The 15028-nt window shown below is 39.6% G+C and overlaps 1 protein-coding gene across 2 annotated transcripts; it reads left to right on the top strand.

The window, feature by feature from the left end:
• Window positions 1-3687: 3687 nt before the first annotated feature.
• LOC147488847 (uncharacterized) lies at window positions 3688-9623 on the top strand. 2 transcript variants are annotated; one of them, XM_086574969.1, is made up of 7 exons: window positions 3688-3799; window positions 4028-4141; window positions 4507-4638; window positions 5296-5386; window positions 8015-8116; window positions 8200-8634; window positions 8949-9623. In XM_086574969.1, the coding sequence occupies exons 1-7, from the start codon at window positions 3792-3794 to the stop codon at window positions 9330-9332; spliced, it is 1266 nt and encodes a 421-aa protein (XP_086431095.1). In that variant the 5' UTR covers window positions 3688-3791; the 3' UTR covers window positions 9333-9623. The 2 variants fall into 2 exon arrangements, with proteins under 2 accessions (XP_086431095.1, XP_086431096.1); XM_086574970.1 differs by lacking the exons at window positions 3688-3799; window positions 4028-4141 and having other exon boundaries at window positions 4522-4638; window positions 5228-5386.
• The last annotated feature ends 5405 nt before the right edge of the window (window positions 9624-15028 follow it).

Raw genomic sequence — 15028 nt, 5'->3', positions numbered from 1 at the left:
ATTTTATTGTAACGACACTTCCGAAATGGCTTGAATATTAATTTTGTTTGTTTTAGGGGGACACACAAACTCAAATGTTGATATTGCATTTGTATATATTTGCGATAACTAATTCCTTACTTTTTGTGTATTTGTGAAGAATGTCAGGGGGAAATAAAAAGAGAGAGTTCACCACGGTAAGATATTTTAGATATAATTTTCTCACTTTGCTTAGTTTGATCATGTTATTCAAAATTCTAATTTATGTTTGGTTAAATATTCAAGATCAATTAGGCGCAAGAGCTAAGGTTCGAAATTTAGAAGGGCAATTGCGAGAAGCAAATAAGAAGAATGCACAAGTAAATACAGGTGTGCTCATGATTTTGAAATTGTTAGTATGTACGACTTTCATGTTTATGAGTATATAATGTTAAATATCGTTTTTGTTAGTCATTTGAATCTCCACGTACTTCCCCGATGAGTGCACATTGATAAAAGAAATAAAACTTTAATATAATGACTTAATGATCTCATTACAATCATTTGTTTTTATACTCTTCATTACAAACCCTAATCAGTTAGTTACAAGTTTGTTATAAAGGAAGCTTCGATTGTAACTTCCTTGCGAAATGGGCATTGATCGGTGATTACGGTTCCTTGCTCTCCAAGCTTTCTTCAATACAGTCTATTACTCTAATACACCCTCAAGCCATTCGCGATGTAACAATGAGCTTGTTTAGGTGACACCCCTAAATCTGAAGATTTCTTAACGAAGGTCGTTTCTAAAGCAGTTCAAATCTGGAAGAACTCAATCCTTTAGTAAATAAGTCAACAATTTGATCCCCGAAAGTACGATATCTTGAAGCTTTAGTACTTTGTTTGTGACTTGATCTCGATAATATGAAAATCTACTTCTATGTGCTTTGAACACTTGGATTCATTGAAAGTGCAATGGCACTTAAGTTATCACACCAAAGTATTGGTGGTCGATGTAGGAAAATCTGTAGATATTTGAGAAGAATACATAGCCAAGCCATTTCAAAGACCTTGTAGATGCTAAGGATCTATATTTTGCTTCAGAGAACTTCTTGAAATTGTAGAACTTCAGTTACAATCATCTGTTTTATACTAATCATTACAAACCTAATCGCTTAGTTACAAGTTTGTTATAAAGGAAGCTTCGATTGTAACTTCCTTTTGGTGGAATTGGCATTGAAGTGATTCTAGTTCCTTGCTCTCCAAGCTTTCTTCAATACAGTCTATTACTCTAATACACATATCATGCATGTTTATTACTTTATGAGATGTACAATCTATTATTACAGGTCAAGTTAAACTGCATAGCAAGAAAGTTTCCGAAATGGAGAGGTTGCCAAACCAACGACAAAATGATCAAAATATAGAAAGGGAAATAGATGTGGAAATGCAGCCGACAACAAGAAAATGATCAGCATATAGACATGCCAATCCAGCACCCAAATGATCGGAAATGCATTGGGAAGACGAAGGAATAGAGGCAGAGAAGGTAACGATCTCAAGGTTCAAACCATCCCAAGAGCAAGGTACCAAGAAGGGTGTGAGGGGACCGACAATGCTGACTCACTTGGACACGTGGCCTGGTAAAAAGAAGGTTGTGGACTTCAATGAAAAAGGTCAACCAATTAATTGAAAATTCGAAATATCTGGCAGCCTACTTAGGTAAAATTATCAAGGGCTCGTGTTCCAATTAGGTATACTACTTGGCATAAAGTTGACAAAGTAAACGTTAAGGACAAGTTATGGGATCTGATAAAGGTACTTTTTTTTTTTTTTTTTTTTGCCATAGTGGAGAACTTGAGATATGATTAAATAAGTATATATTATGATTTTAGTTTGTTTAAATGTTATAGCAACATTTTATAGTACCGACGAGGGGTGGTAGTTAAGAAGCAGACATTTAAGACGATTGGGAAGAATTGGCGTGGGTACAAAACTAAGTTGAGAAAGAAGTTTTATGATGTTTTTGATAATGGCGAGGATAGACTTGCGAACTGCCCCAAAAAAATAAGGCTAGATGATTGGAAAGCATTTGTCACCTATGTTTCTCCACGGCGACTACAAGGTATTTTTGGTCATATATATAGTATGACTTGCACAAAAAGAAATTATTACTAATTTAGTGTCACTTTTGATTTCCTAGATATTAAGGCAAAGAGGAAAGGAAGCAGTTAAGAAGCACAAGATGCCCCACACTTCTAGTCGTAAAGGTTTTGCTAGATTGGAAGATGACATGGTACTATATTTATACTTAGATGATTTATGTTTTGCTTGCTATAGTTTTTTCTTTTCTCGACAAATAATTTTGTGTTCACCTTTATTGAATACTATGTTCCATTTATCTATTTTGTAGAGGCGTAAAAACAAAAGTCATTTGCCGCCATAAAGAACCACTGTATGGGTTGTAGGCCACAAGAAGAAGAATGGGGAACCAGTTAATCAAGTACACCAAAGAAACAATAGTATGTCATTCATTATTTAAAAAATATATTCATAGATATATGCTATCTAGGTGGTGATGACTCAAGTTAATGATTTTTTGCCTTGTTCTCTTTGATTTTAATATAGGATCAACTCAAATGAAAAAAGATCACTACGGATTGTGGAAGAGATGATGCTCTATCACAGTTTTTGGTCCGGATCCTAATGGTCGTGCAAGAGGCGTTGGATTTGGAGTTACACCAACAACTTTATATGGTGTTCAACAAGATTCAGGAGGGTGAATGAATTACAACACCAATATAATAATGTCTTGAATGAATTATCTTACGTGAAGGAGCTTGTAGCCAAATTGTTGAATAATCAAGAGGTATATCCATTTTCTTTTTGTATATTATATATATATTGGCATTTAATATGATATTAATCTTTTTTCAGTTGAACAATTCATTTGTTGAACCTTCTCGCCGAAAACTTGCCTATGAAGAACAAATTGCCCCTACACAAAAACCCCCACGAAAATCACAAAGACCATCAAAGTCATTCTAAGCAAAGCAATCGAAGTCAAACTCGATTAGGTTTCCTATACTTAAAGCATTTATGATTTGACCATATCTATAGAGTTTGCTTTTTAATGTATTTTCATGCGGGGGAGGTCGTTCATCTAATCCAAAGAAAGTGCAAATTGTTTAGACTTGTCCCAGAAGATGTCGTGGCAAAAGGTCTTTGGTACACTGATAATCCTGCGACAACAGTGCATCATTCACCTCTCGGCCCTGGTTATTCAAAGGTTTCCATCGACATTGCAATTCAAAAGGATGCACTACTCGTTAGGGGAAATAGATATTTGAAGACAATAGAAGATGCTGTGGGTAGCTTTGTGGCTTGGCCAACAAATTCTATAGTAAAGTCTTGATGTGATGTTTACACCTTTGGAGTGCTTGAGTTTTGGTGTTTTGGAACACTGCCTAAACTTTGAAAACATTTTATTTCCTTTCATTTTTGTCTATTAATGTATTGAAGGCTATCTAAACTTCGAAGTATGTTATTTACTTATGTTTTGGAAGTCTGAATGGTTAAGTTGCTTCTTTTGGTTCTTTATTAATTGCTCATTTTAAAGTTTGTGTAATTGAATGCTACATGTATACTAACTGTTGTTGATTTCATCTTACAGGCAACCATTTTTTAACTCCGCTGTGTAAAGCTATAGCTTTACATTGCGGTCCCAAGCCCGGTAAAGGAGGAGGGGAAAAGGGAAAATTGAAGAGAAAGCTGATGATGGAGTGAATGATGCCCCTGCCCTTAAGAAGGCTGACATGGAGTGAATAAATGTCTTGATGTTGGTGTAAGTATTAGGTTGTGCTTTTTCCTTGGAAATGTTGTTGTTGGATCTGTGTAAGTGTAATATAGGTCATATTATCTTTTGTTCTAGAGTGATGGCTATAAGTAATTTGCATCAGGTGGCATCATTGGCTTCGATTCTATTCTCAGTAAGAATCCTATTTGTTAAGTATAAGCCACAGAAGAAAAGTTATTCTCAAGATCTATTAACTGCTATCTACTATATGTTCAGGTGTCTATTAACTGCTATCTACTATATGATCGATATCCAGTTAGAGAATGACAAGAACAATGCTGGTATTCCTCTTCTTCCTTCTAGTGCCAAAAACAAGATGATCTCAGTTCTGTAAGTGTTCTTTCATTTTGTACTTGCGTCAATTCAATCATATATCTTAATTTCCTCTAGGAACGATTTTGAGAGGTGTATACTGTGAGGAAAAAGGGAGGTGATGATAAATTACTCCTGTTGCTTGGGTAATATGATGTGGCGAACATTTCAAAATTTCTTATTTTTCATGGTTACCTCTTTGAGTCTATCCTTAGGTTGGTAAGATAATGGCTTAGCTTCATTTGCCTATCAACTGAATGTGTTTAGATGCATCTATAAGTCATGTATGCTGTTCATATTGCATTCATTTCTCCAATCAAATTGAACTTCTCGATTTCTTGATAAGATCCTAAAAACAAGTATACCTTAATTTGTGATTTTAGTATAGAAGAACTATCAAGCAAGATTAAAGACCTTGTCAGAAACGCAAAGAAAGCAGGAGCTGGGATAGTTGCCCTGAAAATTTCATACCTAAGGACATTCCATAGGCACTCAAACATCGTGATCATGGACTCGTGAGTCTTTCTTGACTTTCTCATTATGTTTACTTTGCATCATTTTCAAAGCTTATTACTCTAGCTTGATGATTGGGCGCTGTGTTTATGTGTTTAATTTATACGTGTATACATCGTTGAAATACTCAGGCACTGTGATAATTCTAAAATCGTTGCAAGTGAGCTTACAAGCCTTGGCTTTAAGAACTGTTGTATCGTGTCTGGTGGATTCTCTGGGACCAGGGGATGGTTGCAGAGTCAGTTAGGCACATAGCCAAATGTTTCTTCTTTGGAGGTCCTGTTACCATCTCCTGCCATTTCCCCAGAAGTCTCAGAACTTCAATCTAATGAAATGTTTCTTCCTAATAACACCGAATAGTTGTTGTTAACTTTTATTAATAAAAGATTGTTCACAATTTGCATTTTGGTTGTTTCTCATAACGTACCAAATTTTTATTTTTATATTTTGTGCTGTTTGCTTGTCAGATACTAGGAAATGAAGTTTTGAAATGTACAAGCATTAGTACTGCGCCAGATATGAAATTAACACGCGCAGCAGATTCTGTGCCAATCCATTACTGTTTTGTGTTTTCCTCCTGCTTGTCTTCAGATGATTGGGAAGGAGCTTGGTTTTCCACCTGCCATTAATTGTTCATCTTCTGGAAATGTGACTTCTAGGTCTGAATCACAGTCACAACAGCCTACACATAGCATTCATGTGAATCCCAAGTATTTAGAGGCGAGGCAGTGCCTTCAGCAATCTGGCAGGGTAAGACCATTTTGCGTATGATGTATACTTATAGCTCTCATTTTCTGAATATGAATTGTAAATTTCTGCTGTGTTATTCAATTTAAAAGTGAATGATGTGTGGTTGGTCTTCAATGCGAACTTCCATTTCTCTAAATTGAGTGAGTTGTTCAAGGAAAGCGTAACAATGTACATCAAGAGACCCTGGGTCATAAGGGCAAGGAGAGGAAGGATAGATTCATATCAATAGAAGAGAAAAGAGAGCTATGAGTCCGTTCCCTCACTCATATATCCAGTTCTAACTTGTCTAACTTTCAGACAAGAGATACAACCTTTCCTATCTTTTCTTAATCAAGTGCGTTGCATACAAATAGTAAGAAGTAGTCCCGGGTAGGAAGAGAAAGCCAGAGAGAGCAGACGCAAAGACGATAGCTTACATCGTCTGATCTTCTTCAATGGACTCTTAGCTCTTTAAGGAAGGTAGCTTCCCCCTATAGGTGCTCATGTTTATAGATGTTTCTTGTAGTTGTTACCCGGCCCGACATTCCTGACGTGAGGAAGTAATGAGAGAAGGGCCTACCTTAACCATGTAGCTAGTTTTTACTTCCTATCCGAGTAGCTAGCCTCTTTGTAGTTCCAAATAGTAGCTAGTAGTGCTATCCCAGTAGCTAGTGGGAAGCTATCTACTGGCTGTGCTTCTATTTCCCCTAGTGTCTTCTAGTCTGAGTAGCTAGCCTTCCCTATCCTAGCTGCTAGATGGTAGCTCTTCTTCTTTCTTGTCAGTCTGATGTAACTACGGGTGGCTTTATTTCCTTAAAGTTCTGGTAGTTGAGTAAGGGTAGTGCAGCTCGGAGCGAAGTCCACGCACAACGAGAGCGAAGTCATGCGAACTCAGAAGCAGCAGCAGCATTTGTTCCGTTTCCGGCTGGCCTATATTGCTTTCTCATCGCGGTATACTTGAAATCAAGCTTTGCCTACCCGATAGAAAGCGAATCGAAGTAGCTTGCGCGCTTCTTTGCAGTGCTGTTCTCTACTGCATCTTATCTAGGACCCGATGCTTTGTCTCTTTCTTGGTACCTTTGCGGAGTCATGACTAACGGAGTGGGGGTAGCCTGATAAAAGACTGGGAGACTTGGTTCCCGATTGATTAGTTGTAGCTGTGGTTTGGGATTGGCTGTAGTCTAATATCCTCGACTCTGAAGCAATATAGCCATCATTTGCATCTGTCTTTTCATCTGTTTCATATCTGCTGTTAACTGTTCCACCCTTGCTACCAACCATTTCAGCTCTGCTGCGTCCGGTTTCAGTGACATCTGACGAGGTTCCTTTCATAAATATTTATCTGCTTTTCTGGTGAGGGAGGTCTGACTGATCTTTCTCTGAATTGATAAATAACGTTGACCCCTAATGTGTATTCTTCTCTGGTTAACCATATTCGGACTCGGGCTCTCGGAAGAGTGATCAACTGAGATGGATCGAAGGTTATGAGCCCGCCAAAGGGGAAGCAATTCGACTTGTTCTCACGACTACATCTCTCTTTGGTCGGGGATGATTTCCAAGAATCCGAAGTTGGAGCGGGGAACAAATCCCCAGTGGGTAGGGAACCCTCCATTATAGTTGCTTCAGAAAGATATATTGGAAGGTTGGGCGATCTCCTATCCTGTCCGGTCGTTGTGGCAAGCGAATCTATTAAGAGATATATTGAGCCAGTAAGCGGGATTTACTTGCCGAATAGTGATATGATGTCACGAAAAATGGCGGATAATAAATAGTATAGTAGAGCATCTTGAAGTCAGCCTCCGTCCCTTCCACCCAAAAGGAGTTGCTGGAAAGCTGGAACCGAACCTGACTTCCTTTCCTCAAGTGGTGGGGATTGTCTGCCAGACATAGATACAGGAAGGGAAGTAGAGTCCAGTCCCTTGCCGCAAGCTGTGATGATCAAACTTATGGAAGTATGGTGAAGTGGTTATGGCAAACCTTTTCCGTGGTAACCTAGTTTCAGGAACACCCTCCTTCCTTTGCCAGCGCAACGACCTAAGCAGTTGAGTCCGGATATTCAGTTGTTCGACCAGCCCCATCTTCTTCCTCTTCCTCCTTCTCGGGAGGATGGCTAGTAGTCCACTAACACCAAGGTCGTTAAGACTTGCGTGTTTTTCCTTTTTCCGTGAATAGGATGTTTGGTTGATACTTAGTTGCAGGCTTAACGACCTTTATGGGCACATCGCCGTTAGGATAAGCTCCTTGGTGTTAGTGGACTAATAAGGATGTTTATGGGGTTAGGGCCAAACCTTTTTTTTATTTGGCCTTCCTATGGGTGCTTCTCGAGCTAGGAAGTGGTAATACAGTTTTATTTTATTTGGGATGATTAGAGCAACCACATTCACATTGAGTCACATGCTACCGCATATCTTAGAAAATTTAGGCACTAGGACTATGATGCTCTTTTTTTGCAAGAAATGGAGACATATGAAGGAGCTCCCTCTCGAGTTTATTCTCTTGGGATTTCTTCTCCAAGGAGACTTTGGTGCTCACATGTTCTTTTTTTAACATTTTTTCTATTTTCCGTATTTGTTATGTTGATTATTTTCAGAAAATATCATACATCATTATGGACTTCACTAATTGCCCAATTGGGTCAATGTGATGTAGGTAAAGGGAGTCAATGCCAACAGTGGGATTTCAATTCCTCCAGATGATGATGATGTAACTCTTATTGGAAGAGAAAGGGCATGGACAGATCTACCCAGTAAGGTACTTGTAAACAACATGTATTTTGCGACTTAAATACTTTCCCTATCTCTTAAACTGGCTATAACATGAGTTGAACTCTGCAGGAATTTAAGCATCCTAAAAGAGACACATCAAGTGAATCTTTTCATGAGAAGAACAGTGCAGGATATGAAGATAACGATTACAGTTCTGATATTTCTAGGGATTCAGACTTGGGATATGTGAGAGCTGGTGAGAGGATTACTGAGCAGGACGGACATGATAAGCCTTGGTATGGAGCTAACAAAAATGCTGGAGAGGCAACAGTTAGCCAAAGGAATGGTTTTGATAGCAAACTGGGATATTCTAAATTAAAGGAACCCAAATCTGCACTAGCTGGTACTCAAGTGCAACAAAAGGCTCCAACTCAGAGCGTCGCACACAGCAGAATAATAAATGAGAACTGGAAAAACTCTGAGGAAGAGGAGTACAGGTGGGATGATATGAACTCCAGATTCCCGAGGAAAGAAGGCTGGACTGGTGATGATGCAGATAAAATGGTAAGTGTTTATAGAGAAATAATTATTTTGGACATCAAGATTCTCCAAATCTATTGTGTTGTATGGCTACTTCTATGTATTAGGATGAGAGGTCACGCTGGAAGTCAGTTTGTACCGTGTGGAGTATTCTCTTGTTTCTGTTTCTTATATATTATGATTACTGAATCATGGCCAAGCACAAACTATAATTTCCTCAATTATATGCTGACTTTAGATCTTTGATTTATTATGATTACCGAGTTAAAGCGCTTTTGAATTATTTTGTAATTACTGGTTTATTGACTTTGTTCCTTGATTTCTTCAACTGTAAGCAGGAGATTGAAGATCATCTACCATTACCACGTGTGGAGATGGATATTGGTTCGAGAATTGATAGGGAAACAGTCACTGATTCCTTTTCCGCAGCACATAAAGGACATGCAACTTTTGGGCCTCGGACATCATCAACATGGCTGTCGCGAGAGTCAAACTCAGGAGATGGTTCTAACCTTATTGGCATGAATTCTAGAGTTTCAGGTCAATCCGAAGGGCATCCTTCCCTAGGTGGTTTGTCAACAAGCATTAGCTTATCCCTATCAAGGACAGGAGTTCAAGGTCTTCCAGGGTTTCCGGTTGGTGGAACTCCTAGTGTTGGATCATCTGCTGGAATTTTGGGTCAAAAGTGGCATCAGCCTCTACAATCTGTGTCCCTAGTGTAAATAAGTAACAAATTACATTGCAAATAAGTAATAAGAAATTCCATTTAACTTATTTGCAATGTAATTTGTTATTTATTTGCAATGTAATTCATCGAAGGATATGAATGGTGCAAAATGAAATTAATTTTTTTTTTTAATTTTTTGAAAATTAGACATCACTTTTAGAGTGATTTGGAATGACATTTGACATCAGTTTTTAAGTGATGTATGAAAATGTGTATAACATCACTTTTTAAATGTTATACTATTAGTTTACAGTTCACTCTAAAAGTGATGTTCAAATATTTTCTGAATCACAATTTCGTATCACTTACAAAAGTGATGTTGAACCAATTAATATTCATCACCTAACAAGTGACGTCTATTCTAATAACATCACTTTTGGGCATCACTTTTTTGAGTGATGTGATTTCTTCGCCCCTATGTCATCATTTCAAAAGTGACTTCGAAACACTTACAACAACACTTAACTAAATCGCTTTTAAGAGTGATGTCAAAACTTTTGACTTTCTACGACACCACTATTGTCATCACTTGCAAAAGTGATGTCATAGTATTTTGACATCACTTTTCGAGTGATATCAAATCTCATTTTTGTTGTAGTGTGTTACCCTTGACTTCCGAATCTTTATAATCTTCGAGTACAGACTCATGACACTTCAAAGCTGCTATCTGATCACTTCGAACTTTGCATACCCTACCATCACACCGTAACTTGATAGCCCGATGGAAAGTAGAAACGATGCTCCCATTGAGTGAATCCAATCTCTTCCCGAATGACATTGTAGGAGGAGTTACAATCCAAGAGAAGAAAATCAATTGTAACTTCCTTGTTCATTAATGTCACCGGAAGAGAGCATCTACCAACCGATGTTGTTCTTGTCCCATCGAAGCCAATGATAGGATTTGGATCGAACTATCATTTTCTCGAGGGGAGGTTGAGTCCTTTGTAACAACGCTTGTAGATCACACTTGCCCGAACTACTGTGACGATCATGATTTTCTGCACACGATGAATTCCAACAAAAGCTTGTATTACAACGGCATCATAATGAGGATGGTGCACTCTATCGTCATTGTCGATCCAACGAGGGTCCTTCCTCATAAGTTTCAGTACCCATTCCGTGGAGAAAATCATATCCACTATAAACATAGTGGTGGCTGAGATCAGTGATCTTGGAGTGATTGAAATTCTTGCGCTGGGTGTTAGACATTGAATCAACTCTGGCATGACCGACTTTGATTACATTGTGTGCGGTAACGACTAAAGCTTGTTTTGTTTTACCCAGCACGTAATCCTGGAGCATACCCTTTTCGATCAAACCTTGGATTCTACCCCTTAGAGATCGGCATTGTTCAGTTTCATGACCAAAATCATCATGAAATTTGCACCACAGGGATTTGTCACGTGTAGCCTTGGTATCTTCAGAGAGAGGAAAAGGTGGAGATAAGATATTCTTTCCCTTAATCTTCTCATAGATAACACGTACTTCGTTGAGGGCGGTAAAGCTTTAACTCCGGAAGTTTCTTTTTGTTCTTTGCCGTTCCATTGTTGTGGCTACCATCACTCTTGGACTTTTGATCGGTTGTTTGTTGAAACTTCGGTTTTGACTCTGTTCTGCGGCTTGCTTATTCGATCCCTATCTCGTGAACTTCGTGCGATGCATCATCCTCAACTTCGAATAAACCGCGGTTGAGTTCGAGAAAAAGTTCATAACGAGTTGTTGGGGCGTCTTTTAATAGAGTTGTAAATGCCGTCCCTATCATAATTAATGCCTTCCTTGAAGGCATAAATGACAAAAATATCGATGCATCCGGGATTTCAACGGCCGCTTTCGAAATCTCGCAACAAACTTCTCGAGCTTTTCTTCTTTTTGTTGTTTAATCTTTGAATAGAGAATCAATATGTTTTGGGTTCTTTCCAGTTGTGGCGAAAATGCTTTCAAAACTTGTAAGCCGGATCGATAAAATTGTGGATGGATCTTTCGGGAAGCATGTTAAACCATCTCATCGACTCAATTCCAATGAGTGTGGATGGGAATAACTTGCAAAGAAGAGCATCGTCGAAAGTCCATAAGATCATCTTGTTTACTGTAATTAACAAGATGCATCAAAGGATCTCCATCAATCTCATCATACTTTTCGGTTCGGCCGCTTGAAGTCCTTGTGATGAAACAGTTGTTTGGATTCGAGAGAGAAGGGAGAATTGATACCACTTTCTATAGCGAGATTTGAATTTTGTTTTCGTGACTCCTTATCATTAACAGCCTTCAGTATCATCTCATGGAGACGTCGTTCAGAAAATGGAACATTCTCTCGACGATGGTCCCGACCGAACTGTGGACGTTTTGGCCAAGATTTCTTCGGAGGAGGGGGAGTGAGTTCCCGTCGACCCGTCCATGCAGGTGAAGGTGACCGAGCCAGTAGTGGAGATCGGTTCCTTCTTCTCCTATGGTGAACATCGGGAGAATACGGACGGAGTGCTGGACTGTCAGAACCATTTTCTTGACCTGTTGCAAGTGAGTCTCCATCTCCATCGCTACCATTGTCAACATACTTTGGCCGACAATGAGCTCTTGGATTAGGACTACAACTTGAGCGATTAGGTTGTGAACTGGAACTGCCTGGTGAATAGTGCTGCTGTTGAGATCGGCGCATATTGCTATTGCGACGAGGACTTGCACTAGCTTGCCTACCCCTCCTAGAGTTTGGGGTAGGAACTTCATTGGTTTTTCGTTGGTTGGGTAGTCTATCTTGCCGACCTATATGGATATTTTGCCGATCTCTGTTAGCACGGTTCGAATCAGCAAAACCGGTTTTTGTCATGAGATCTTTTGTGAGTTGGTGATCCCTCACAGGGTGGTCTGCATCTAGGTCGGCAAAGGAGTTTGTGGATTCGCTTACGATTACACTGGAAAGTGTAGGCTTTCGGCGTTGCACATTTTGTTTCTTGTGAAGCCTTTAAGTAGTTTACTTCGCCGCGGGTTTCTCTTAGTCGCGGGGAGTTTGTACTTTCAAAGTCTTTGACGAGATGCTTCTTGTTCAAACGATCCCAAACACTTTTTTGCCGTGGAGCCTGAATCATCTTCGAGAAGCTGACGCAGCTGTTTCTTCAGATTGTTATTCTTGCTCTCCAATTGTCGGAGACGACGGTCTACCTGAGTTGATGGATCTGGTACATGAATACTCACTCTCTCTCTCGATCGCAGATGGCCGAGGACCATTGGACTTGGAAAATGAATTCGCAGCCAGAAGGTGAATGCTTGAACTTGTCGCGTAAAAAGGGATACTTTCACCGTTGTTTGTTTTTCGAGAAGCCATTGACGTAACTTTTGTTTTGTGGTTGAGGGTAGGACCTGAGGCGGCCAAAATATGTTTCAAAGAAAGATTTGCCAAAACACACCGGTTGAGGGTTGTGAGTAATGTTTTTGGAGATGGTGATTGGGGAAAGATGAGACCGGACTTCGGTTTTGAAGTTGCCTACGCATACCAAAGATATTGCTTGGGATCAAGTCTCGATTAAGTGTAGTTCGGAAAAATGACGAAGGTTGGATTTTATAGGTATCATTGGTGATAGTTACTTCCTTGTTCTCCAATATTCCAATCGTGGGAAGAAGTTGGAGAACTGGCGGGAGAACTGTCCAATCATGGGATGAAGTTGGAGAGCCGCCGCATAACCGCTTCGTGGAATGAAGTTGGAGAACCGGGGGAGAATTGTCTTTCGTGGGATGAAGTTGGAGAACTGGCGGGAGAACTGTCAGTTCGTGGATTGAAGTTGGAGAACTGGCGGGAGAACTGTCAGCTCGTGGAATGTAGGCTTTGAGCATGGGCTTTTTCATAGATAAGCTCTGAGCATGGGCTCTGAGCGTGGGCTTGTTTATAGTTGGGCTCGGCGAAGCTTGTTTATAGTTAAGCTCGAGCATGGGCTCTGGCGTGGGCTTGTTTATAGTTGGAGCTCGAGCATGGGCTCTGAGCGTGGGCTTGTTTATAGTTGGGCTCTGAGCATGGGCTCTGAGCGTGGGCTTGTTTATAGTTGGGCTCTGAGCATGGGCTTGTTTATTGTTAAGCTCTGAGCATGGGCTCTGAGCGTGGGCTTGTTTATAGTTGGGCTCGGCGTGGCTTGTTTATAGTTAAGCTCGAGCATGGGCTCGAAATGCGTGGGCTTGTTTATAGTTGGGCTCGAGCATGGGATCCGGCGTGGGCTTGTTTATAGTTGGGCTCGGCGGCTTGGCTTGTTTATAGTTGGGCTCGAGCATGGGCTCGTGGGCTTGTTTATAGTTGGGCTCGTTTGTTTTTATAGTTGGGCTCTGAGCATGGGATTGTATTGAATTGGGCTTATATTGGGCCACATTTGTGGGGGCCGGAACAATGCTCTTGAAAGTTTTTGTATAAATCTGGGATTGCTCATCAATTTACTTGTCCACATACTCCAGAGCAAAATGGAGTTGTGGAAAGGAAGCATAGACACATTTTGGATATGTCTAGAACTCTCATTTCTCAGTCTTGCATTCCTTCAAAATACTAGGTAGACCTTTTTTCTACTTCAGTCTATCTTATAAATAAATTACCATCTTCTTCTCTTGCTTTCATCTCACCTTGGGAAAAACTTTATAACAGAAAACCTACTTACTCTACACTCAAAGTCTTTGGTTGCACTTGTTTTCCATGGTTGAGACCTTATACTAATAACAAGTTAGAGTTAAGGTCCAAACTATGTGTTTTCATTGGCTATTCTTTAAATCACAAAGGTTCTGAGGTGCCTTCATATTGAGTCCGGTAGAGTTTTCATCTCAAGGCATGTTATCTTCAATGAAAATCGGGTTTCCTTTTAAAGTTCATTTCTTCACCGCTTGTATCTTCTCCTCTTGATCTTCCTCAACAGTTTCTAAAACAATCCACTTCAATATCACCTCTTCAAATTTCTTCTCAACCTAAGACTATCAATACAACCTCTTCTCAATCTCAATCTCAATCTATCAACATAGTTCCAAAAATTATCAGTCCTCAATCATCCACTCTTTCTCAGGTTTTACCATCTTCATCCAACACTCATAACATGCAAACAAGAGCCAAACAAGGTATTTTTAAACCAAAGGTGTTTCATACAACTAAACATCCCTTACCTCATGCTTTACACACTATTCTTTCTGAAATTCCATCAACTCCAATATGTTATACTCAAGCTATTAAGGAATCTGCTTGGAAAGATGCCATGGTTTCTAAATTTAATGCACTGCTTAAAAATAGAACCTGGATTCTAGTTCCTCCTTCCTCAGCTCAGAATATAGTTGATAATAAATGGGTCTTTATGTTGAAACAAAAAGCAGATGGGTCTATTGATAAACACAAGGCAAGGTTAGTTGCCAAAGGCTTCAATCAGCAGTATGGATTTGATTACTTAGAAACTTTCAGTCCTGTTGTCAAGCCCACTACTATAAGACTCATCTTATCACTTGCAGTCAGTTTCAATTGGGATATAAGGCAGTTGGATGTCTCCAATGCTTTTCTGCATGGTCACTTAAAGGAGCAAGTCTTTATGAAGCAACCACAAGGGTTCATTGATCCTCTGAAGCCTCACTATGTTTGTAAACTTCTGAAATCCATCTATGGACTTAAACAAGCCCCTCGTGCTTGGTATGAGGAGTTATTTCAAGATTTATTGGCACTTGGATTCACTACATCTGAAGCAGATCATT

Source organism: Coptis chinensis, chromosome 7, assembly GCF_015680905.1.
Source record: "Coptis chinensis isolate HL-2020 chromosome 7, ASM1568090v1, whole genome shotgun sequence".
Taxonomy (NCBI): domain Eukaryota; kingdom Viridiplantae; phylum Streptophyta; class Magnoliopsida; order Ranunculales; family Ranunculaceae; genus Coptis; species Coptis chinensis.
Note: the sequence above shows the minus strand (reverse complement) of the source record. Positions and strands in the feature narration are given on the sequence as shown.